The 26495-nt window shown below is 41.7% G+C and overlaps 1 protein-coding gene across 1 annotated transcript in view; it reads left to right on the forward strand.

The window, feature by feature from the left end:
- The window catches only part of SLC6A20 (solute carrier family 6 member 20), a 66227-nt gene that overhangs the window by 13036 nt on the left and 26696 nt on the right, over positions 1 to 26495 (forward strand). Inside the window, 6 exon segments of the mRNA XM_032238033.1 lie at positions 773 to 795; positions 797 to 845; positions 847 to 897; positions 900 to 936; positions 939 to 994; positions 9929 to 10039. Of these exon segments, the coding sequence (XP_032093924.1) occupies positions 773 to 795; positions 797 to 845; positions 847 to 897; positions 900 to 936; positions 939 to 994; positions 9929 to 10039 (327 nt within the window).

The raw sequence follows: 26495 nt of genomic DNA on the forward strand, positions 1-26495 counted from the left end.
TTGAATACATTTGGAAAGGCCTGAGAACAATAAGATTCTTTTAAGTATCAATATGTTAATCTCTCAAAGCTTCATTAGTAATTCATAGATTTTCGTACAAATTGACCTCCTCCCCCAATCCCTGACTGAATATCTCTTCTCTAATCATGACACACTATTTTAAAAAAACACCTCAAACCACTGATTATGCTCCAGAAATGTTTCAGGTTTTTCAGGTCCCTGTTCATGTAATATAAGTGCTTGTCACTGAAGAGGAGCAGCTCCCAATTTGTCTATATAGTTTTCTGTTGCTTATTAATTATAGATATAATTCTACATAGATTCCCAAGATTGATAGTAAATTATGTCAAGATCTTTACACTTTACATAGCTAGGATCTGGCAAAGTCTCCCAGGAACACATGGGTACATAAGAATCTTTTTGTAAACAAGAATGAAGCAAACCCAGCAGCAGATTGCTTACTTCCAGTGTGAATGTTCCAATGCTTCTTCTAAAGGTAGTGGTCAAACCCATAGCATTTTCTTTATGCCCTTTTGAATTAATTTGCTCTGTACAATACTTCCTGCTCTTGAAATGTTAAGTATTTACAATACTATCGTTCTGGCCTGAAAATTGTCATTGGTGATTTCTCACATTGGGGATTAAACACGGTGGCACGCGCTTAACCACATACCCATCTTCCCCATATCTTGTACTGCAGCCTTTTTATTTGGATTGTCTGACAATATTGGGAATAATCAATATGGGTTTAATGTGTGATTCATCCTTGAAGGATCCTTTGCCATGGGCAAGCTGTCACTGAATATAACCACACAAACTATGAGGAAGAATGTGAGAAAGCAACACCCCACTCAGTACTTTTGGTACAGGAAAACCCTTAATATTCTCATCCATGAGGAAGTGGAAGCATCCAATGGGAACAAGCAGCTTGTCTCATTCTGCATGGCTAGTGGTCTATCTGTGTAGGTCTGCGTGGAACAGAATAACTGGCAAGGTAAGAAATGAACTGGGTTGAACATACTGGCATTTTATAATATAATTGGAAGCCAAGAAAAACAATCCTGAAAATCTTTTAAAATAATTTGGGATTTAATTTTGCCAGGCAATTATAGTTAGTTGTACCATGTTTTCCTGAAAATAGACCCTGCAACCCTAGCAGCTCATCGCTGTTCGCTTCGAGATGTCCCGCTGCTGCTGCCTCTTGAAGCAGGACTCTGCAAGATTTGTTGTGCCATTGCACACACAAACTGCACCACCGCCACAAGGTTTGACATACTGGCAAAGCTGGCTGGTACAGAAAGAAAAAAAGAGATAAATAGAAATGACAGAGAGAATGGTTGAGAGAAAGAAAAGAGAGAGAGAGAGCGGGGGGGAGGAGCAGGAGAGGAAAGAAAGAAGAAAAGAAACAAGAGTGAGAGGAAAAAGAGGAGAAAAACAAATGAGAAGGAGAATTGGGAGAGAGAAAGGAAAGAGAGAGAGAGGGGGAGGGAGAGAAATGAGAAAAGAGGAAAAAGGGAGAAAAAGAGAATGGGGAGAGAGAAAGGAAAGGAAGAGAAATAAAGAAAAGAGAGAGGGTGAGGAAAAAGAAAGAAACAGAAATGTGAGAGAAAATGTGGAGAGAAAAAGGAAAGGAGTGAGAGAGGAAAAAGAAAGGGAGAGGACAGAGGGAAACAGAAATGAGAGGGAGAATGGGGAGAGAGAAAGGAAAGAGGGAGGGAGGGAAATGAGGGAGAGAAAAAGAGAGAATGGGGAGAAGGGAAAGAAAAGGAGAAAGAGAGGGGGAAAAGAGGAGAAACCGAAAAGTGAGAGAATGGGGAGTGAGAAAGGAAAGGGAAAAAAGAAAGAAAAGAAAAAGAAAGAGTGGGAGAGGACAGAGAGAGAGAAACAGAAATGAGAGGGAGAATGGGAAGAGAGAAAGAAAAGAGAGGAGGAAGGGAGAGAAATGAGAGAGAAAGAGAAATGCGTACAGAGAAAGGAAGAAAAGAGAGGGGGAGGGAGAGGAAAAAGAGAGAAACTGAAATGGAGGAGAATGGGAGAGAGATAGGAAAGAGAGAAAAAGAGTGGGAGAAGACAGAGAGAAACATAAATGAGAAGGAGAATGGGACAGAGAAAGGAAAAAAACGATAGGGGAGGAGCGAGAGAAGTGAGAGAGAGAAAAGGGAGAAAGAGAGAAATGAGAAATTGAGAGAGGGATGAAAGAGAGGAAAGTGAGAGAGAAACAGAAATTGAGAGGGAGGGAGGGAAAGAGATATCTATTTCCCACACACAGGAAAGCCACAATTGCAAACCCTAACTCACACACAAGGAAACCACAATGTTCATGTTTGGTACAACAATCAATTTATTCAAATTCATTAATTTATTCAAATTAACCAATTTATTCAAACTCAACAATTTATTCCAATTTGGTAGTCATGTCATTATCTTCCACAACATCATCAAAACTCTCCACATCCTGAATTCCAGTCTATGTTTCTTGTGAGCCCATTTTATTCAAAACTCATGCTTAGCAATAGCAGTCTCCTTAAAAGAGTACCTCCTGTCCATGTAGCCTGCTATTATTGGATTTGCAAACACAGGCATTACTTATTTTCTCCCACACATTCTTGACCCAATTTGTTAAATTCTGGGCAAAGAATGGAGTCGAGGCCAGAATGATCTTCAGTCAAACTCGTTTATTACCTCAAGTGGTAACAAAGCTCAATAGCTTGGCTGACAGTACTCCTTTTATAGAAGACTATCAGCCAGTCAACCAATCAGAATAAAGTATTTTCCCGCCTCAACAGGGGACTTGAGAGAGAACTTCAAATACTATTTTCAATATGTAACACCCCTCCCCACTAAGACAGAATATTGCATATTTAATTTTATGCTTTAGTATGTGTAATCTTGTAGATAGGCGGGATAGTAGTGCATCCACTCCAATCTATGCAGTCCAGTCATTTCAGCATTTGAAGTAGGTGGGTTGGTGGCTGTTGCTTCAGAAACCAGGCTCATTCATGCCAGTGCCTCTTTTGCTGACCATACCGTTCTCTCTGCCTGTCCATTGCTGACAGGATGGAATGGTGCAACCAGGGCATGACAGATACCATGACCCACCAGAAACAGTTCGAATTGGTTTGACATGAGCTGTGGCCCATGTCTGACACTAGTATGTTTGGCAGTTCATGGGATGCAAAACATTTTTGGAATGTCTTGATCACAGCATCTGAGGTGGTTGTTGTCATTAGCACAACCTCCACCCACTTAGAGTATACATCTACAACCACCATAAATGTCTGTCCCTGAAAGGGGTCCACAAAGTCAATATGGATTCTTGACCAGGGTGTTTTGGGTGCTTCCCATTCATGTGCAGGAGTGGATGGGGTGCTGGTCTTGACTATTGGCAGGCTGACGACATGACCCATTCAGCAATGGTTTTGCCCATGTTGGGCCATCAGACATAGCTACAGGTGAGTTTCTTCATTCTACAATACCTGGGTGGCCTACAGCATCTGTGGCACTATGACTCTATTTCCCCAAAGTAAACAACACCTTTGAGCTGACAGTTCATGTTGCCTAGTGTGGAAGGGCAGAAGCTCTGCATTGACTGGTCCCTTTGGTCACCCCCTCTACACCCAGTTAAGCACTTGGGCGATTACCTGGTCTTTGTGGGAGGGGTCCAGTGACCTCTGCCACTATAATGAGGCTGGATAGCAAGTTGTCAAGGACAGAGTCTGCTTGGGTCAGGTCTTCTATAATGGTCAGAAGCAGGCATTGGCTGAGGCTGTCAGCATGGCTCAGGTTCTTACCCAGTTGATGTATGAGATGGTAGTTGTGTGCTGCTACAAAAATTGTCCAGTGCCTCATGCAAAGGGACAAAACATGAGGCATCTGTCAATTCCCAGCAAGTAGGCCCAGTAGTGGTTTATGGTCCATCATAAGGTTGAAGCGTCTGCCGTATAGATATTTGTGGAAGCATTTGACTCCTGTGACCGCAGCCAAGACTTCCTTGTCTAACTGGCTGTAGTTTCAATCACCCAATGACAAAGTTCGTAGAAAGAATGCAATTGGAGAGTCTGTCCCATTCAGGAATCAGTGGCTCAGGACTGCTCCCATGCCAAGTGGGGAAGTGTCGCAGGTGAGAACTAAGGGAAGGTTTCTCATTGTATTGTACTGTTAGAGGATAATAGGTCCTTGACAGCTGAGAATGCAGTGGCTTCTTTTTGGCCCCAGGACCAATATGTCTTTTTGTCTACCAATTGATGAAGATGCTCAGCTACTAAAGCCTTGTGTGGCAAAAAAATACTATAAAAGTTTAGGAGCCCCAAGAATGCTTGAGTTAATTTTGTTCTGGGTGTTGGAGCTTCCTAGATGGCTTGGACCTTTGCCTTTGTGGTGTGTAACACTGAGACATCAATAAGGTATCTGAGGAACTCTACCTGTTGGACAGAAATCTTGCATTTTTCTTTCTTCCACTTCCTGGAACCAGTTGACTACCACACGTAGACAGTTGAGGAGTTGTGTGTCATCGGCAACTGACACTAAAACATCACCAAAGTATGGCACAATGCCTGGAATGCCTTGTAATAGGCACTCCATTAGGCTCTGGAATAGTCCTGATGTCACACTCACCCCTAACTGCAGCCGGCGACACTTAAAGGCTTCCCAATGTGTTACGATTGTTTGTGCTTCGATTGTTGCATCATCAACGGGTAGTTGTTGGTAAACTTGGGCCAGGTCCATTTTAGAGAAGACCTTCCCTTCACTCAGAGAATGCAGATGATGTTAATGATTGGCACCGGGTATGCGTTTTGCTGCAGCGCCTTGTTTTAAGTGCATTTATAGTCTGTGCAGATATGGACAGAGCCATCCAGTTTTATGGGAGTCACATTGGAGTCTCCCCATTTTGCATGGTTGACTAGTTCCAGGATTTCCTGGGTGATGAGCTTGTCCAGTTTCTCATCCACCTTTGAGCGTAATGCAAATGGTACTCGTCACAGCTTAATGCGGATTGGAGCAATCTTGGGTCAAGGTTAAAGGATATGGGTGTACCTGTATATGTGCCCAGGTCTCCTTCAAAAATGTCAACAAACTCCTAGGTCAAAGTCTCAATATCTGAATATCTGATGGAGTTGATGCCACTAACTCCCAGACCCAGGGAGGAGAACCAGTCTAGTCCCAATAGACTTGGTAGGGAGTCATCCACCATGATCAGTTTGCAGGGGGCCCACAAAATTCTTGAATGCTATTTGGAAGGTTCCACTTCCGATGACAGGAATGCTGCTCCCTTGGTAGTCTCAGAGGTGAAGATGGCAATATTTCAGCTGTCTTTTAGAAATTTTTGGCACCAGTCCTTTTTATGGTGCTTTAGGAGACGATGGTCATGGAAGATCCTGTGTCCACTTCCATGTGACAAGGGGAACCCTGAATCATGACAGTGACATGGATCTTCTTAACATAGGAAAGGCTGGCTTGCCCAATGGCTGTTTCTGCCTGGCAGACGCCCTTGGAGATGGTGACACAGCCTTTTCCATATTGTGTTGTTTTTATTGTGATCTTTGGGGGGCAGATTGTCTTGTTGGTTGGATGGCATGACAAACTCTAGCCAAATGTCCCTTTTTCTCACACCTTTGGCAGATTGTGTTCTTAAATTTATACGCGCTTGCGGGTGATTTTCGCCACAACCCACATATGCTGTTTGCTTTTTTTCTGTGGTCATGCTTTTCTCTTTGTGACATTTGGGCCAATGGTTGTTCTCGTCTTCATCCATTGATTCCTTATGGTCCACATTGTCATGGTGTACAGCAATTGCTGGTGGGCTGTTTGATTTCTGGATCTCAGCCGTTGACTTATTTAACATTTTGACTGCTTGTGCCTCATTGACTGCCATCTGTAGGGTGAGGTCTGTTCTTGCAAGGAGACGCCACTGTGACTTGACATTCCTCACTCTGCGAACCACTCTGTCCAAAGGAAGGTCATCTAAGTCTCTGAATTTGAAATACAGTGCTGCCTTCCAAAGGACTGCAATGTATTTGTTGATGAATTTGCCCTCTGCCTATTTGCAATGATGGAAAGTGTGCAGTGAGCAATTCATGAAGATTTGGGTGCGTAGTGATTCTGTAGCTTGTTCTGCAGTGTGACCCATGGTACTGACTGAAGGAGCAAAGGAGCGAGGAGAGCCCTGGCCATCTCGAAGCTGTCTGGGCCGCAGAAGCTTAGGAATAATGCCCTTTTCCTGTCATCCAAGATTTCTGTAAACTCATTGGCTTCAAGGAAACATTCGAAGTGAGCAATGTATGAGTTGTATGGAATAAACATCATTAGCGCAGCCATTTCCAACAGACTGTTGCAAGCTCCAGCAATCTGGGTCGATGAGCCTATGGTCAATGGAGCGGTGACAAAAGATGGATCGTCTCCGGTGACTTCAGCTCTTGAGTGGTTCAGTGATCAGCTCTTTTGCAGCATCAGTTTCCATTCACCCCACCTTCATCACCAGTGTTAAGTTCTGGATGAAGAACAGAGTTGAGGCCAGAGTGATCTTCAGTCAAACCAGTTTATTAACTCAAGTGGTAACAAAGTTCAATAGCCTGGCTGACAGTACTCTCTTTATAGGAGGTGTCAGCCAGTCAACACAATCAGAATAAATGATTTTCCCATCTCAACAGGGGACTTGAGTAAGAACTTCAACTACTCATTTTCAATACATAACACAATTCACAAGCTTTGGCAGGCCAGGCTTCAAAATTCCCTTGCTGGTTTCTTACCATTCGGTATTCATTGTATTTATTTATTTGGCTGTGGAGATGATCCTTGAACAGCTTGTTAATAGCGATGTTCATGTCTGGAGATAGCCAGTCATTCCTGCAGATATCATAATTTGATCAATCCTGTATAGGGCAAGACATTTTTTCATGTCCTTGGCAGGGGTGAGTGCTGGCTGAGTCCCAGATCACCATGCCTCTTTGGCCACCTTGCACAACAAGTGGGATCATTAGCTCCACTCACTTCCTGATAGTTGCTTGGGTGAACCAGACCTTTTCAGTTTCAAGGACATAAATCCATGAAACCCTTTCAATTTTGTCTTTCTTTTTCTTGCTTATTATTAGCGGTGTGACTTTGGTTGCATCCATATGAAAAGCCAATGTGCACATCACACATGTACTTTCATATCCCATTGAAGGGATATAAATTGATGTAGCACCCCTCTGGTCAATAGTTGTTTGAGCTCCTGGCCAATAAACACTGCTGTTTTGTCCATGGCGATCATGTTCAATAGCTGGTATTTGGAAAAGTCAATGACATCAGTGAGCGACTTGAATGCAAGTGCCCATTTGACAAGTTCACCATCTTCCAGCTTGAATGGTGAGGTGGAACTTCTCACTAAAGGAAGCTATCCAGTCAGTGTTGAGAGGCTTTGAATTGTTCCTGGGTAATTTCCAACTGTGGTGCCATTGCAAGGGCAAATGGTTAAATAACAGTCCTACATACAACTAAAGCCTTTGCTCTTCTGTCAGCAATCCATTCAGAGATGCTGTCTTCAAGTTCAGGAAATAATGGCTGCCGACCTGATCCACACTTGCGCTTCTTACCATTCTTGTACCTGTTCACTGAGGTTATCATACTCTACTCTCCATTTTCGGACCATATGGAGATCCAACATCATCTTTTAGAGCCAAGGTGGCGCAGTGGTTAAATGCAGCACTGCAGGCTACTGCTAGATCAGCAGGTCAGCGGTTCAAATCTCACCGGCTCAGGGTTGACTCAGCCTTCCATCCTTCCGAGGTGGGTAAAATGAGGACCCAGATTGTTGGGGGCAATATGCTGACTCTCTGTAAACCGCTTAGAGAGGCCTGAAAGGCCTATGAAGCGGTATATAAGTCTACTGCTATTGCTATTGCTATTGCTTTTTGCAGAAAGCTGCCAGATTCTCGCTCTGAGAATCTTCCATGATTCCTTTCTTGAATTCCATGGAGTAGCTTTTTCTTTTTAAACTCATCTTGTCTGGGGATCAAATAAAAGTCATTTTAGATAATTAAATCCATTAATCCAAAACCCTGGGGTGTGGTAGTTGGGATTTGGCATTGTGGTTTCCCTGTGTGTGGGAAATGGGTTTTTCCTCCCTCCCTCCCTCCATTTCTGTTTCATTTTCTTTTTCCTATCCCTCATTCTCTCCCCCATCATTTCCTCATTTTTCTCATTTTCTCTCTTTTTCTCTCTCATTTCTCTCCCTCCCTCTCGCTCTTTCCTTTCCTTTCTCCCCATTCTCTCTCATTTCTGTTTATTTCTCTTTCCCCTCTCATTCTCACTCTCTCTTTCACTCTCTTTGTTTTATTTTATTTTCTTTCTCTCTCCCCATTCTTCCTCTCATTTTTTCACTCAGCTGCAGGAGTAAATGGGCGCAAGGTGCAAGGCATGTTGCTAGGCCTGCTGCTCTTTTTGCAGTGGCCATTAGGGTGACAGCCTGACAGGAGGTGCATGGTGGCTACCGTGGTGTTGTGGGAGTGGCCATTAACAGTAGGTAGGGGCATGTAGGGCAAGCATTGAGGAGGCCCAGCAATGTGCGTCACTGGACCTCCTGCCTCTTTTGCAACTGCAAAAGCAGCCACAGTTGCTAGAGGTGGCAGGAGGCAAGGAGTTAGGCGCAAGGCACATCACTAGGCCTGTCACTCTTTTTGCGGCAGCCATTATCAGTAGCTTTACAGAAGTGTGGGGTGGGGTGCGTGTGGGGTGCCTGGGGCATGTTCTCACCTTGTGTTTTTTTAGGTGGCAAGCAACCAGAGGAAATGGCAGGGACTGGCTGCATATGCACTTATATACTTGGTGGGGTTATGTCCGGGAGGATTAGTTTAATGCATGCATTCAAAGCCCAATTAGGCTTATTATAAGGGGAGGGCTTATTTTCAGGGAAACTCAGTATGAGTAAAGACAATTAGTGTGGTGACTTTTTAACAGAGAAATACGCTCTGAGCTCTGTGAATTTCTCTTATCACAAAAGTATGTATAGTTGAAATGAAATAGGCAGTGATGCATGTGCATGATTGTACATATGCGCAGGTACATGAAAAAAAATCTGAACTGAACTGAACTGGGACAACATTAAACATTTCATAGAAAGATTTGAAAACTTGCCCTACTAGATGATATTTAAATTACTATTAGAATATTACAATTTTTAGCCAACTACAGATAGTCCTCAACATAACTATTTGTTTAGTGACCTTTCGAAGCCACAACAGCACTGAAAAAAGTGACTTCTGTTCATTTTTTAGTTACCATTGCAGTATCCCCAAGTCACATGATCAAAAGTGGAATGCTTTGCAACTGGCATGTATTTATGACAGTTGAGTGTCCTGGGGTTCTGTCATTACCTTTTGTGACCTTCTAACAAGCAAAGTCAATGGGGAAGCCAGATTCACTTAGCAATTGTGTTACTAATTTAACTGCTGTTATTCCCTGAATTGTGGCAAGAAAGGTAATAAAATTGGGCAAAATTCACTTAACAATAGTCTTGGTTAGCAATGGAACTTTGGGGCTCAATTGTAAGTCAGGAATTACATATATAAGATTATTAAAGCTGGTAATTTATTTATTTTTCATAAGAAAGCAGAGCTTAAATTATGGTCATTCCAAATAGTATTACATAACATTGAAGGTCATCGCTAAAAGTTCATTAATGGTTTACATATATTCACCATTTGAAATTTAATCTAAATGCTAATATTTAATATTATGCTAAATAATAGCATAATAATGCTTGTTGTTGTTGTTAGTCACAAAGTCATGTCCGACCCATTGCAACCCCATGGATAATCTTCCTCCAAGCTAATAATGCTAAAGAATGCAAAATAATAATATTCTTGAAACTCATTTAGAACTTAAAATAAAGATATTAATTCTCGGCTATAGAAATATTTGCACTTCTAACAAATGTAACTTTTTTTTGCAGGTTGTTTATGTAACAGCTATATTACCTTATATAGTTCTTATCATATATTTGATCAGAGTCTTAACACTTCATGGAGCTACGAATGGACTGCGATATATGTTCACTCCAAAGGTACATTTAAAATAGAACACTAGTTATTGGCTTGCTGAAGGTACGGTCAATATTGCACAATTATCCATTCTCAACCTGTAGAGCATCTGTTGAAGTAATCAAAATGGTACCAAAATCATGCAGTTGAAGCTTCCCCTTCTTTTGCATGCATTGGATATGCAACACCTTTAAAAAGGACAGAATTTTGAAAACTTTTTAAAAAACATTCCCCATTAAAATGCCCCAATATAAAAGATGCCATGATGCTATCAAGTTGCCATAATTATATACATTTTTAATAATTTTATTGTTGTTAGCTGCCCAGAGTAACCTAATAGTAAATAAATTTAATAAATACATGGATAAATAGTAATATTCATTTTCATACTGAGAAGCTGTCCTGATTATTAATAATTGTATAGCATAAGTGGGCAGTCATTTAATAATTGGGAATCAAGATTTAGATGAGGATTGAAGAATGCAGAATAAGAAGGGCTAGGGTTTTGGAGAGACCTCGGATTATTGTGCCTTATAAAATAAAAAGCCCTATTTTCATGCTTTTGTACTATAGTTCTATAATACAAATAATATCAACGTTTGACCATAATGGTGCCCAAAATTTCCATCATGTCATGATGGCTATGTACAGGCCCCAACATGATTACACCCAATTTTACAACTTAATTTTCAGTGGTCGTTAAACAAATGCCATATTGTCAAGCAAATGCAGTGGTCATTAAGTGAACTCCACAGTCACTAGATGAGTCAATACATTCCTATGGATATTTTCTGCTGGCAATTGGCAAAGTCATAAATTGTAATCATGTCATCTGGAATGCTGCAACCAGCTGTAAAAGAAAACTGGTTACTAAATGCCCAAATACAGTCAAGTGATCATGGATGTCAGACGTGGGTTCCTAACGGTTTGGACCAGTTCAATTGAACCAGCAGTGGTTTGGCAGCCTGGGTTGCTGCCGGTTCCTGCATGCTGAACTGGCAACGACCCAGGTCTGCCATGCCCTGAAACTGGTTCTCCTGGTGGCACCATAGGAGCTGCCATCTTGCTTCTTGCTTTTGCGCATGCGCAGAACAATTTTTATTACACTGGCTGGCCATACCCTGAACTGGCCCACTTTAACGCTCACCCTGCCTCGCCTTCGCCATGTGCATCCACAGAACTGCCTCCTCCTGCCTACACACAGATGAAGCATTTGCACTAGCCTAGCTCCCCTTCCCACCAGCCAGCATCTCCCGAAGTTGCCAGCATTGCAGCCCCCCCTTGGAGTTCCAAGCGGCAGTGGGAGTGAGCTCTCAGCACTTTTTCCACTAGTGGGAAAAATGCTGAGGGGGATCCTCATTCACTTTTTGCCTGGTCAGCTGGGAGGGTAGCTGGGAAAGCAGCAGGTGAGCAGCTGGGATTGTTACCATAGGTGGCGGTAAGGGGAGTGGGTTTTTGGAGAGATTTTCCCTCCCCCTCAAGAGAGCCCATGTGGGGAAAGAGGAGGCGGGCTGGTTTGAACGCAGATGGGCGGTTTGTGGCCGGTGCCTCCTTTGCTCATTGGGGTATTCCCTTCGCTCTTGGTGGTGGGGGCTGCTTTATCACGGCAAATGGAGCTAGAGGCCCAAGCTCCGTTTGCCCAAAGGACCAGAGCGGAAAGGTGCATCTGGCCTGGAGATGGCCTGGCTGGGGGCCTGGGGGCCCACATACAATTTCCCACCTGCTGTTGGCTGCCCTGCTCTCTCCCAGCAGTTCTCCAGCCTGCCATAGCCCTGCCTTCCCTGCTCCTGGAAGACATGGCCTCTTTGCAGCTGGCTGGGGAGGGCATTGGCAAGGGAAGAGGCTTACAAACTTGTGGGATCATGGAGCTATTAGTCTGAGGTTTTTATGGCTCCCTGGATGGTGAAATAAAAACCCTGCCCAAGAATCCTGCACTGTGGATCTTAATCACTCCAAGATGGAGTGCTTCTTTGGGTCATTTAGAGTGAGGGGACCCATAAAAAAGCAAAAAGCCCAGAGCAGGGGAGGAACATGGGGTGCTGCCTCCAGTGTGGAGGGGGCACCCCAAGAGGCCCTTTCCTCTGGGAGGCTGGCCTGACCTCACCACCGAAGAGCTCCGGAGCCACCCAGCCAGCCCTCAGCTTTAGGCAGATGGCTGGGGGGACTTTGAAAAACTCTTTATGGTGAGGGGGGAAGCAACCCACCTCTGGTCGACATCCTTTCACCGAAAAGCTGAAATGAAGGCACCACTCTGCTTTCGGCATGGGATATAAGCTAAGAAGCCCAGGTCTTAAAGGAGATGGCTCAAAAGCAAGGCAAGTAAGCCTGGTTGGGGTAGACGGGGTGGGAAGCAGAGCGGCCAGAGAGGAGGCAAAGCTTCTCTGCTAAAAAAGGTCAGCAGCAGCGGCATAAACCAGCTGCAAGAAAACATATATATTGTTGGAGGGAAATGTTGGCATGGTGCAAGTACACGCATGGTCTCTTGCTTGCTTACACAGGTGTTTTCTCCTCGAGACTGTTGTCTGGAATGCCCTGGGTTTGAAGACCCCCCCCCCCATCAGGCAGATTTCGGGGGCTTCCTTATAAGGTGGCTTATACTTCATGTGAAGCTTTCATGGGGTCTGGCACAGAATGCTACGTGTGAGTTTTATAGCATCTTTTATGCCTTTGTGTTCTAAAGGTAAAGGTTCCCCTAGCGCATAGGTTCCCAACTCTAGGGGTGGTGCTCATCTCCATTTTCAAAGTCCCCCCGACCCCTGCCTGAAGCTGAGGGACGGCTGGGTGGCTCTGGAAATCTTTGGTGGTGAGGCCAGACCAGCCTCCCCAAGGAAGGGGCCTCTTGGGGTGCCCAGATGCCACCAGAGGTGGCACACCATATTCCACCCCTGCTCTGGGCTCTTCCTTACCTGCAGTTCTATGGGCTTCCTCACTCTAAATGGCCCATAAAAGCACCATGTCTGGAGTGATTAAGACCTGCAATGCAGGATTCTTGAACAGGTTTTGAATTTCACCAAAACAAGAGGTTGTCTCCCTGGCGACAGGCACAACTGGAGCCACATGGGCCATTCTGGGAGCCCCAAAGCCTGGGCTCAAAGGCATGCGCCCAGGCTAGAAGAGCGCTCGCAACCAACCGCCCGTCATCAGGGAGACTGCCAGCAGGTGGGCCGCGCTTGGCTGAGCAGGCTAGTTGCGAGACTTCAGGCCTGGAGTGGACCACCATGGCCGCCCCACTGAGAGGAGCACTTGCCTCCAAAGGCAGAGGGGAGCAGCAGGTGCTCCTAGGAAGCACTGCCATCACCAGATCCCCACCGGCCTACGACCATGCACCACAGTGCGCTTTAGCTACTGGATGGAGCCCAGCAACTTCTGCGAGGCAAATATGCACCCCCCCCAATGCCCAGCACCTTCCACTTGCACCCACAGTGCCTGCTGTTCTATGCCACCATGCACCTGCTCTCCCCTTTTGGAGGCAATGGAGGTAAGCGTTCCTCCCACCAGCAGCACCTAGAGGTACCACAGCTCAATAAAGCAGCCCCCATCACTAAGGGCGAAGGGGAGTACTCCAACAAGCAAAGGACATGCTGGCTGCAAACCAGAGATGGGTTCCTCCCGGTATGGTATGGTACACCAGAAGAGGCGGTGAAAATCTGGTGGACTGGACCGGACTGGACCAGCTGAAATGGTAGTTCTCCCATCAGAAGCTTCATCAGAAGTTTTTTTAAAAAGCCTTTTTTCCCTGCTGGTTCAGGCAAGGGAAAAAAAGCCTTTAAAAAGTAAAAGAGAGCGAGAGAGAGAGAAGAGGAAGGGAGGGAGGGAAGGGAGAAAGAAAAAGAAAGAAAGAAAGAAAAGAAAAGAAAAGAAAAGAAAGAAAGAAAGAAAGAAAGAAAGAAAGAAAGAAAGAAAGAAAGAAAGAAAGAAAGAAAGAGGAAGGTGTTAGAATGAAATTCACTTTTCAGCCGGGAGATTAAGCAAAGGAGAAATGACTCTCCAAACTGAGAATGCCTGGCTGTAGAGTTGAAGTCCACAAGTCTTAATGCTGCAAACTTTGGAGACCCCTGCTTTAAATTGAAAAGCTGCTCGGAAGGAGATTTGCAAAGTGACATTCAGCAGTTTGTTTCTGGGTCAGCTGAACAACTAACAGGATAAAAGGAAGGATTCTTACTTGGGTCTATGTTTTTGAAGTTTTGGGGTTTCTGCAATATGGGCTTTGTGTTTGGATGATTCCCTGCTTGTGTGAATGTAGCCAAGCTTTCTATAGGCTCATTATCTCATTATCTTTATCTGGCAGGAATGTGGAATGAGCCTCAGGCACGTTTCTTTGTTAGCAGCTTGATTTTTTCTTTTCTGGAAGCCTTATGAGTAATATTTTATTTGGAGAGGGGTTGCTTCCCACAGAGGGAAGGGAGAAATAAATAAATAAATAAATAAAGACAGCACAGCAATTTAGGGCTAGAAGGCTACTCGGAGGTCATCTAGTCCAACCCCTGCTGCAGCAGGAAACCTTACATTGTCTGGATTATTTTGGTGCCTCTAACAGAGAGGAAAATTACCAGAAAGGAGAAGGAGTTTACTAAGACAAGGCTGCCATGAAGAGGAAGGCAGATAATCCTTGACTTATGACTACGATTTTGCCCAAAATTTTGGTTGCTAAGCAAGAGCGTTGTTAAGTGAGCTTCATCATATTTTACAAGTTGATTACTCCCACCCAGTCACATGACCACCAAGCCATGCCCCCAAATAGGCCACACCCACAGAATAGGTAGTAAAAGTTTTGAAACCCACCCCGCCACAAACTGCCCGCCCATGTTCAAGCCAGTTTGCCTCCTCTATCCCCGCACAGGGTCCCTGGTCTCTGTCAAAACTGGCTTCTTTCCTGCCCTTCTGCAGCATCTGTCTGCACCCAGAGGCTGCCGGAGGTTGCTCTTGCTCTCAGGCAACAGTTCTGCCTCCCCTTCCTCAAGCCCAGCAAGGAAACTTGCTCCTCCCGCCAGATCCACCGAAGGAAGGATAGGGAGAGCTGGGCTCAGCCAAGCTGCTCTCCCCAAGCTAGAAAAAGCAGTTAATGACAGAAACTGCCACGCTCCCTGGCGCGAGCGAGAAAATAAAGCTTTTTTTCTCAGGCAGTTTGAGATGGAGTTTAAAACTAACCCAGAAGTGGTGGCAGCCTGGTGCTTGCTACTTCTTCTGGCTCGGGGAGAGGGACCTCAGCCGAGTCAGGCTCTCTCTCTCTCTCTTTCCTTGGGTAGATCTGGTGGGAGGAGCTTCTTTGTTAGGCTTGAGGAGGGGAGGAGTTGAAGCTGTTGCCTGAGGGTGAAAGCAACCTCTGGCTGCCTCTGGGTTAGGGTGGAGCCAACTTGAGTCTCCCTCTCTCAGTCTCCTTGTCTGGACAGGGGTGAAGAAGAGCCGCCACCCTACTCCTCTTGGGTTCCTGCCCAGCTCTCTCTCTCTTCTCTCTCCCTTTCGCCTCCCCACACTTGCTTATCCATCCCAGAGAACTCAGCCTCCCTCTAACCCAGCTGCCTTCCTTGCTGGCCTCGTTCCTGAGTGAACTCTTCCACCCTCGGCTGTTGTGAAGAAGAAGCAACTCTGGCTGTGCCATGCCCACTTCATTCTCTTTGAGAGCCACTTTGCACCTTGTTTGGTACATCAAAAGCAAGATAGTAGTAATCACTGTAGCTAAAAGATTGAATTTATGATAAAAACTATAAAAAGGGATCTTTTGGGAAGATTTCTTATAATTCAAGGTTTGATTTATGGACAAGAAGTTACCTTAGCAAACATGTATGCACCTAAGAGAGTTTTACAAAGAAATAGAAGTCAAAAAAGGTTATGTGATAATGGCAGGTAATTATGATGGTGGATAGTGGAATTGACAAATCCAATCCATCAAAAGCGGAAATAAAGTATAATAATACAGATTTAAGAAAATGTATTAATAAAAATAGACTGACATGTCTGGAGAGAACTACATGGTAATTAAAAGAGTTATGTTTTTCTGGTAGACATAAAAAAATTACAAGAATAGACTATATATTTGTAACACTGGAAATATAATCTAAAATAATGAGAACAGAGATAAAATTAATTAAAATATCTGATCATGCAATGGTAACTATGGATATGGAAACAGATTGTGATTATAAACAGGCAAGTAGATGGAGAATGGATTTGAGAATTTTTAAAAATAAAGAGTTTTTAGAAAAAATGGAAAGGGAATCAAAAGAAATATTGACTATAAATGAAGAGGGAGATAGTAATATAGGTGTAATATGGGATGCAATGAAAGTAGTGCGAGGTTTAGGGATAAAATACTCTTACAATATGAAAAACAAAAAAATATAAAGTGTTTGGAGGCGGAAATTAGGGAACTAGAGAGTAAATATATAGAAAGTAGAGAGAATAGGATTATGTTAGAACCATCAGCTAAAAGAAAGAGTTGCAAAATATTGAGATAGAACAGGTTCAGAAAACCTAATTTACTTAGATAGGGAATTTTATAAAAACAGTAATAAAAATTCTAGAATGCTGGCTAGAGCCACACAAGCTCAAAAGCAAAAAGCCTGATTGGAGTAATAAAGAACGACAAGGAGGGAAGATGTTATATGATGAGAAATAAACTATTAATATTTCAGAAGTTCTTTGAAAAGCTATAAAAGGCTTGGAAATCCAATTGACACCAAGATGTGTAACTGTAAAGGAGGATAATTACTATAAGTTGAAAAAACAAATAGAAACAGATCTGGAAAAATGGAGAAACTTACAATTATCACTAATGGGAAGAATAGTAGTAATAAAGATAATTATATTACCAAGAATTTTGTTTCTATTTCAAACAATACCAATAAAGCTAGAGAAAAGATATCTTGAAAATATGAATAAAATAGTGTGGAAATATAAATGGTAAGGGAAAAAAGCAAGAATTAATATAAAAATGATGCAAGACTCAAGAACCCGAGGTGGGTATATATTACCAATTGGGAATTATATTATCAGGTGTCAGCTTTAACTTGGATGAAAGAACAGATTTTATTGAAAAATACAAGATTATTGACTTTGGAGGGACATGACTTACAACTAGGCTGGCACGCATTTTTGTGGTATGATAAAAATAAGATACATGGTTATTTTCAGAGACATTATGTAAGAAATGGATTAACAGTGTGGGAAAAAGTGAAAGAAAAACACTATTTAAAAATACCAGTGTGGCTTTCAACAATAGAAGCGTTGACACATCCGAATATTAGTAGTATGAGAAATATTATTAGAATTATTATTATCAGAAAGGGGAAAATTAAAACAAAAACAGGAACTAGAAGAACAAGGGATTGATATATGTTAGTTCTCACAATTGCAAATACAATCAAGATATGAAAAAGATAAGAGAGTATGGTTTTAATTTGGGAAGCTCAGAGCTGGATAAGATACTCATGGAAACAGAAGAAGAAATGATCAAGAAATTATACAACTATCTATTAAGAATCAGATTGGAAGAAGAGGTTAATGAAACAATGATAGCATGGGCAAAAAAAATTCGTTATACGATTGAGCTAGAAAAATGGCAACCATTATGGAAAAGGAATTATAAATTAACTATGTCATCAGCGTATAAATAACACTTGTATAAAATGTTTTATACATGGCACATGCCACCAGAAAGATTAGCAAAGATATTTAAAGGTAAATCAGAGAAATGTCAACAACTTCTAGCTTCATATTATCACATATGGTAGACATGTGCAGAAGCAAAGAATTATTGGATTAAAATAAGAACTTGGTTAAAAAAAAGTTACATCGAAGTATAGAGTTAAGACCAGAGATATTTTTATTGAGTATATTACCAGAGAAATATCATAAAGAAGATACATATTTGATCATACACATAACAATGGCAGTGAAAATTGTATTTGCATAAAATTGGAAAGCAGATAAGATCCCTTTGGAAGAGAGATAATAAAAAAAAATCTTGGACTGGCAGAAATGAATAAGTTAACTCTGAGAATAAAGGATAAAGAGGAATCGCTGTACTTCAAAACGTAGGGAAGATTTTATGATTGGTTAGAGAAAAAATATGAATAAGAATATGGAAAAGAAAGCAAGAGAGAGAAATAGAAACTCAGATGATACACTATTAAATGAAAAGGGTGGGGGAAAACAGGGGGAAAATAGAGAAGCAGTAAAGTACTAATATATAAGTATACGTCCAAAGAATGAGACATCGGTAAAAACAGATTGGAAAATATAATGAGGAAAAGGGAATGTAAAATGTAAGGTGACCAGATGTCCCGCTTTTGGCAGGATAGTCACGCTTTTTCACAATTTTTCCTGTGTCCCACGACGTTTTTAAAAAGTCCTGATTTTCATGGGTGAGTGGACGAAAGGGCATCGGCAGTGCAGCCAGGACCCGCTGTGCGAGGGCAAGGGAAGAGCAGGGCGGGGCCTGAGGGAAGCCGGAGGGAGGGGGCTCGGGGGGAGGGGGAGCCAAGATGGCGGTGGCTGAGGAGGAGGAGGTCTTGCGGCCACCGCTGCCACTGCCACCGCCAAGGAATTGCAGGATGATAGTCGCTGTGCGCCAGGAGGACAGCCTGCGGGGCTGGAGGCTGCGTGGCAGATACGCGCTGCCGAGCACTAACAGGAGTCACGGGGCGGGCTGGCCGAGCAGCCTCACGTACGCAGCTCGCCTTGCTGCCTGATGGAGGCTGCCCAGCTGCTGGCGCTGCTGCGCCTCTGCGCAAATTGCAGCAGGGATGGCCGCTGATTGCAGCCCGATTGCGCCAGGGGCTGCGCTGGTGGGGACAGGCAGGGGGGATGGGACTTGGAGTCCTACGATCTTGGCGAGTGGGGATTCCTGCAATGGGATTTGGAGTCCGATGCCCCTGGTGATTGGGGGTTCCGCTGATTGGAAGAAAGTCCTTCTTCGCGTCAAGCGCTTTTCCCTCCCAACCGCACCCCTCTCGCATTCTTCTGCCCGCTGGACCAATGGGGGCCCGGGGTAGGCGGAGCCTGGCGAGCCTCCCGGGCCGAGAAATTGGAAGGAGCGAAGTTGTGAACGCTCCAAGGAGTGAGTAAAGTGCTGTGCTCGGATGAAGTAGCAGCACATGATTGGAGCGGGAAGAGGGGCTGAGTTGGGGCATTCTCGGCATCCCCCGGGTGGCTTCCCCATCTCCTCTCCTATGGGGAGGCGTGCATCATAATGTTGTAAGCCGCCCGGAGTTACCTGTGTGTGAGGTGGGCTGCCCTATGCATTTGTGTGTGTGCGCTGGAGAGAGAGTGAAAAAGAGAGGGAGAAATAATTATATTAATTAGATAGATCATTGTTTCTCCACCTTGGAGACTTGAAAGTGTGTGGACTTCAACTCCCAGAATTCTGGTGTATTAGCATTAGATGTATTTAGGGCCTTTGATTGTGTGGAATGGCCTACATTAAAGATATTAATACAGAAGTTAGGTTTTTTGAGGGGGGGATTACACATGTGATAAATCAACTATATTCAGAGAATAAAGTGAGTATAGCCATAAGTGATGGTATTATAGAAACAGTAAGTTTAGAGAGAGCTGATGTGACGGCATGATGTGCGATCTTTGTGCTCTGAGATCGCAGTCAAATTTCTGCCGCTGGATGGTCCATTTGGACCTAAACCGCATGGTGATTGAGAAGGGCATCTCCTGCTGATCTCAGGGACACCGCAAAGTCCCTGAAAGATCCAGGAATAGCCTTTTTTCCGGCAACAGAAATGCAGTTAATGAAGCTGCTGAAGTTGGAACAGCTCCGGAACGGGAAGAAAGCGGAAAGAGAAAGTGTGTCAAATTGGTGCAGAAATTTTATTATTACAGGAAGAGACTATCCTAGAAAAAAAATTAAGTCGTTAAGATTGAAGACAGAAGACTGTAGGCGGCAAGATTGATCTGCATTGAATTTAGTGTGTTATCCAGTTTCTAATTTCTTTTTTTTTCACTGATGGAACTTTTGCAGGGGCTCCCTATTTTTTAAACTGAATGGATTGATTCTTTCTTCTTTTTTCACTTTTGCTTATACCTATAGATTAAAATTCTCCTTTTTTTATAATGCTTCAGTTGATTGATCGGATTGTTTTTGATCTCCATTTAAGGTTTTTCTTTTCTTTCTTAAGCTTGGAATATAAAGAAGAAAATAAAGATTATAAAGAGGGCTGTAACAACAGGAGGAAAAGCAGTTACACTACCACTTAGAGGCTGGATACATTGTTTTTTCTTCTTACTCTTTGATCACTTGAGATTCAAGGTTCTTTCAGCTTGTTTACTGACAGTGATAGTAGGAAGAGCTCAAGTTGTTTATACAGGTGCCTTTTGGAAGTTCTATCACTAGCTATTGGAGGGAAGACAACATTTTGACTTGAAAGATAATAAATGAACCTGTTTGAAGTTTATTAAAATAGCCTTGAACACTATAGTGGCAGTATCTGCAAAATTGAAAGGATAGCCCAGCAGGAAAATGAAGCTGTAACATTGCAAATGATTATGTTTGAAATTCAAAATCTATTAGTTGTGACAGAGAGAATTGAAAAGAGATTGGAAAATATGGAATATAAAACAGAAAAATCTGATGGAGAAACAGAGGATATTTACCAAATGAAGAAAGTGGAGGATAGAGTTCAAAAGATGGAAGGAAAAAATGAGCAAAGAGATAAGAAAACTGTGGATACTGACAACAAAGTGAGCATGGTTTGGTAATGGCAAGAGCGGAATATGGAAAGGGGAGATGGATGGATTGGAACTCTACCCCAGACTTCAAAGCACAGAAGAAGAAAAGAGAGAAAAATTGACAAAGATAAGGAGAGAAATCTTGATAGAAGCACTAGCAATAACCAAAGATAAGCTGATGGAAAGAGTGGGTGTTGGGCTTCAAGCTTTTGTGAGATATGAAAGGAACAGCATGTTGCCAAGGGAGGTTTATACAAGATTTATTAAGAAAATAACTAGAATATTAATGCTACAAATGGCAAGAGATATAAGACTGTACTATTGCTGCAATGAAAATGTATAATAACAATTAAGCTAAATTTAGTTTACTAGTAGTATGTTTAAAATGAAGCGACAATAGCTAAAATAATGATTAATAATGCTAACAATACATATAGATATATCAGTTTGGTAATATGAAATTTTATATAAACAATATATGGAGATTATGAGAGGAGGTTTAAAAGCTTTATCTAGAATATGTTATAAAGATGTATTGTGATTGGATGATTTTAGGATGATTTAATGGAATGTTATCATATAATCCTATTCTAGATTTTGAATATTATATATAAAAGGACATAAAACAATTATAGTCAAATTAAGGTTGAGATATAATAATTGTGATATACATGAATATAGGTGAATTTAAAATATGTGATTTGATATGAAAAGCAGGTGGTGACTATGGAAGAGATGCATAGAAATACTGTAACCAACTGACACGCTTTCTACAATTTGTAATGGAAGATGGGTTTTTTATTGTTATTTTTATGTTTGTTTGTCCTTGTTCAAAAACAAATACTATTTTTTTTTTACTAAAAGAAACAGTAACTTTAAGCAGGGGAACAAAAAGAGGGTTACTCTTTATCCCCAGTTCTATTTACATTATTGATAGAGGTTTTGGCAAATGCAATTAAAGAAGATTCATTGATTGAAGAAATTAGAGTACAGAAGAAAACTAAAATAAATTTATTTGCAGATGATACATTATTAACATTTCAAAATCCTGTAGTTACTATAGAGAGAATATAATTACACTTTAATGAACTTGGAAAATATAGTGGATTACAAATAAACTGGGGAAAATCAGAAATGAAGTTATATAACCATACTAAACAAGAAGTGGAGATATTGAAAGAGAAATATAAATGAAAAATATTAGATAGTATTAAATATTTAGGTATTGACATCCCCCAAAATATTCCAGAGTTAAAGAAAATAAATTATGAAAAATTAAAGAAATATATAACAGATAAAATAGATAAATATGAGAAAGTAAAATTATCATGGTTTAGGAGAATTGTAATGATAAAAAATGAAAGTTTTACTAAAAATTAATTTTTTTTTTATGGATGATCCCAATTAAATTCTTGGAACAAGAAAGCAAATACAGAGGCTGCTGGAGGCTCTTTCAGCTGGAAGTATATTGTAACGGAGGTAAGAGAGCAAGAATAAATAAAGCATTATGGTATGAACCATTAAAAAAGGGTAGGCTAGGTGCTCCAAATATTAGAAATTATTGGATAGCTAATCAATTAAAGGTGGTCCCAGATATTATAGTAGTAACTAGAGATTTAATATGGAAGGATATAGAGTTGAAAGAGTTCAGGGAAATACGGTAGGTGATCCTATAGAAACATATTGGTTTAAAAAGGATATTTAAAAAATTGTTACCTCCCCCCTTTGTTCAATTGTTGTCTCTTCAAATACATACATACACAAATGATTCTGCTCCATTGATGTCCAATAAAATTTAACTTGAGATTTTTGTAATATGTTGCCTAAATGTACTTTTTATACGAAGTAGCATGACATATAAGAGCCAGTTTGTTGTAGTAGTTAATGCTGCGTACTGAAGCCAGACAGGTCCATTCCTGCCATTAGAATGGAGCCGGGTCCTGATTGGCTGACCATCTGACAGTAGGCTATAAAAGGGAACTGTCAGACGGAGGCAGTTAACTCTGTTACTGTTACTGTTGAGTCAAGACACAATGTCAGTTATATTGTTGCATTTGTGAATAAAGGTTATTGCAAAGATAACTGTTTGCCTGTTTGAGACACCCACACGTGTTCTGAGTGCTTAGTCACATTTTGCCAGACGGCCGCGAGGCACCCATTGCATTTTACTCAAGAACACTGGCTCCTGCAGAGCGCAACTATAGCCAGTTGGATAAAGAAGCCCTGGCTATATTTGCTGGTGTAAGAACATTTCACAATTATATTTACCGCCGACATTTCCAAATTGTGACTGACCAGCAACCGCTGCTAGGAATTCTACCAGGAAACAAACAGATGCTGCAAGTTTTATCTCCATGATGTCAACTTGTAAAGCGTTGCCATGACTATTATCAGGTTGGCATTTGAGGGAGGATTCCATGCATACCTTCAGCCAGAGTTGGATCTCATATTTCTACAACCTAGTTCATGAATATGATCTATGACACATGACAGAAGGGAGAAGATAGAGGGGTAAAGTTCAAACACAATTAAGTGGAAGCCCGTTTTGGCTCCACAGGAGTACAGAACAGAATGTTGATCCTAATAAATGAATGGATTTCTTTTGAACTTTGTCAAAAGAAATGGATGATGAGGTGGACTGTGTTCCTCAGCGCTTATAACTACGAATTCTCTCTCCATCTTGTTTTTTGCTTCTGCACATGCGCAGAGCAATTTTTGTTGTACTGCGCATCCATGCACTGCATGCATCAAGCATGCACATGGCACATCCCTGAGCATACCTGCAGAAGCAGCTGCCGGAACCCACCCCCGGTCTTAAGTCCCTTTGTTCTGTATTGTCATAAGTCTGAATAGTCACTGAACAAATTGTTATATGCCAAGGACTACCTGTAATACATATGACATAAAACTAGAATATAGTGAATACTGGGATGAATATTTAATTATTTATTATTTATTTTGCATATGGCATCTACAGAGGTCATGTAACCACTGATACAAACATTTTAGCTTATATAGAGCTATATATGTTAAGGGGACCAGACGTCCTGCTTTCGGCAGGACAGTCCTGCTTTCCAATAATTTGTCCCGCATCCCATGGCATTTTAAAGTCCCGATTTTTGGAAAGTAAATTTTGGCAAGTAAATATATTGTTTGCTGGACATGGACTGCAGTCTTTGTACTCTGCAGAATGGCCGTGGAATCGTGAATGAAATCCCCTCCAGCTAATCACAAATGGAGACGAACGCTGCCCTATCAGTCAATGCTTGCTGGCTTTCCATTGGACTTGGAGGCATCACCGCAAAGCCTGGCATCCATCACGTGTTGATGACGTAGGTGGCCATGCACGTGGAACGTAAACACCGCACAACATTTCCAACTGCCTTTGTTTGCCAGACACAGACTGCAGTCTGCAGAGCAGCCGCACAATCACGATTGAAACCCCCTCCAGCTAAACAGGTGCAGCAGGGCAGCAAAGTGACTAGGTTGAGGGCTTGTGGTGGCTCGGGCTTCCTGGAGCAACTATTTAGAGGGAACATTGTCCACAGCTGCCTTCACACAAGTTTAAGTGGGCTAAATTTGCCTCGTAGGGGGGGGGGAGGGAGTGATTAGCTGAAACTAACTGAAAGTAAGTTCCATGTCTTTCTGACCCATGTGATTAATTCAGCCTCTGAGATAAACTTATTGTGTGAAAGCACCTGGCTTCCCTTCCTCTCCATCATCCGTGCTTCGATTAACACATAAAAGCCCACAAGGGGTGCTGGTGGGGGCTGGTGGTCGCGAACCAAGAACAAGCTAATTAAGCCAAGCGGCCTCTCCGCAACGAGGTAGAAAGCGAAGGCAGGAGGCTCACTGCCACCGTTTCTGTCAAGGCTACCCATCTGAGGCTCGCATTGGCAAATCCAGGGCAGTGCGGGAGCGATCCTAACTTTTTTAACATTTTAAACTCAAATATAGTAAGGTGGTCTTAACATATCGCATGAACAGCAGGTTCGCGGCAGTATTATATGCCTGTGAATTGGAATACATGACATTAAGTTTAGAATTGTTTTATTTAGTTATGCAACTAAGTATATTTCCCACTGGTAATTTATAATGTCTTCTAGAGTCATCCCATAATAAATTTGAAAGATCAGTAATGAGTATGGGTTTATAGTTCTTCAAAATTGGGTGGATGGCCCTGAAGGCTTATAATGAGGAAATGAACTTAATCTTTGATCTTTAATCCTCCCTTCATTCAAAAGTTCAAAGCAATGAACTTTGAACTCCCTTCTAATTTTGTTTGTTTGTTTGTTTATTATACTTGTATGCCGCCCTCTGCAGCTACCACCCTGGAGGGTAGGTTGGAATGAAAGAAAGTTAATGGGGGTGCTAACAGAGGCTAGAGATTCTCAAATATTTGAAGGGATACAAGTAGTGTTACCTGAGGCTCTAAATGTAAACTTTTACTAAACCAGAGAATTATGAACAATAATTCTCAATGATTCTGAATTATGAACAATAATTCTCAACAATATGAAAAATGATATCAGAGAATGTTTTTAGATTCCTGTTTGGTTTTCATTAGGGACATAGTCTTTCAACAATGCCATGATTTTATCCTTTATTTTAGATTATTCTTAGCTCAGGTTTTATGTGTTTTTAGCTTATTAATAATGATATGCTAAAATGCTATGCACACATTCATAGAAAATCATTAAAAATGATGTTTTCTTTATAGTGCTATTGTTTAATCACTACTTTTAAGCTTTCTTTGACAGAAATAATTATATTGATTGATTGAAGGCTAAGAAATGGATAACATATCCAATATACAGAGTTTTATTTTTTGGCCCTAAAAATATTGTCATTGAGGATGACAGTCTAGTAGAAATTTCTTCATCATTGCTATTGGCCTCAGGTAGCAAATAATTAAAAATGGTTTTTAATGTACTTAGTTAGCCATCTGCTTTTTAATATTACATGGTATCAGTTTCAAGAATGCATGCATTCCTGAAAACCTGTAACAAACTTGTTGAAGGGCCTATGAAATATTTTCTAGTTTAATGTAGAATAAGTATTCTTAATAAAAGAAAAAGTCATTTTTATTTAATCAATTGCATTCCATTTTATAATCACATTAATTAACTAAACTAGAAATAAATCTATGTTTTGCTAGTGTTTTAAAATTAAAAAAACTTACATTTTGTTGCTATTATTTTAATCAGAGTTTTGCCAAGTGAAATTATATAATGGTTCCTCATGTCTCTGTAATTTTCTAAGTTTCAACCAGAAGTACCACAGAATCTGGCATTTTCAGCAGAATGATGCGGATGCTAATAAAACATCCTGATTTTTTGGTGAAAGGATGGAAGGAGGAAGGAAGGGAAGGGGAAGGGAGATCTAAAGAGCAGAAAGACAGAAGGTAAGGCAAGAGGAAGGAAGGAAGGAGAAAGAATGGAAAGGAAGGCTAGAAGGAAGAAAGAGGGAGAGAGGGAGAGAGGGAAGGAAGGAAGGTGAAAGGAGGAAGGAAGGAAGGGGTACTTCCTCTTGTAGGCCTAGGACTGAATGCAGGAGGAGTCTCTCCATAGGATCAGCTGCTCCTCTGATCATGATCTATGAAAATGTTACTGCCTGCCTGATGCAAATTTAGACAGATGGTGCTTTGGGCTGCCCCTCAAATTCCCCCTTTACTCCTCCCCCTGTAGAATTCAGCCCCCTGAGTTTTGCCTTTGAGGGGCATCTAAATGTCATGTGTGGTTATGGTGGATGGCAGAGTCAGCTGGAGGTTGAGAGGGGATTGGGGGCTTTTGTCCCCTGTGG

This window comes from Thamnophis elegans, chromosome Z (genome assembly GCF_009769535.1).
Source record: "Thamnophis elegans isolate rThaEle1 chromosome Z, rThaEle1.pri, whole genome shotgun sequence".
NCBI classification, from domain to species: domain Eukaryota; kingdom Metazoa; phylum Chordata; class Lepidosauria; order Squamata; family Colubridae; genus Thamnophis; species Thamnophis elegans.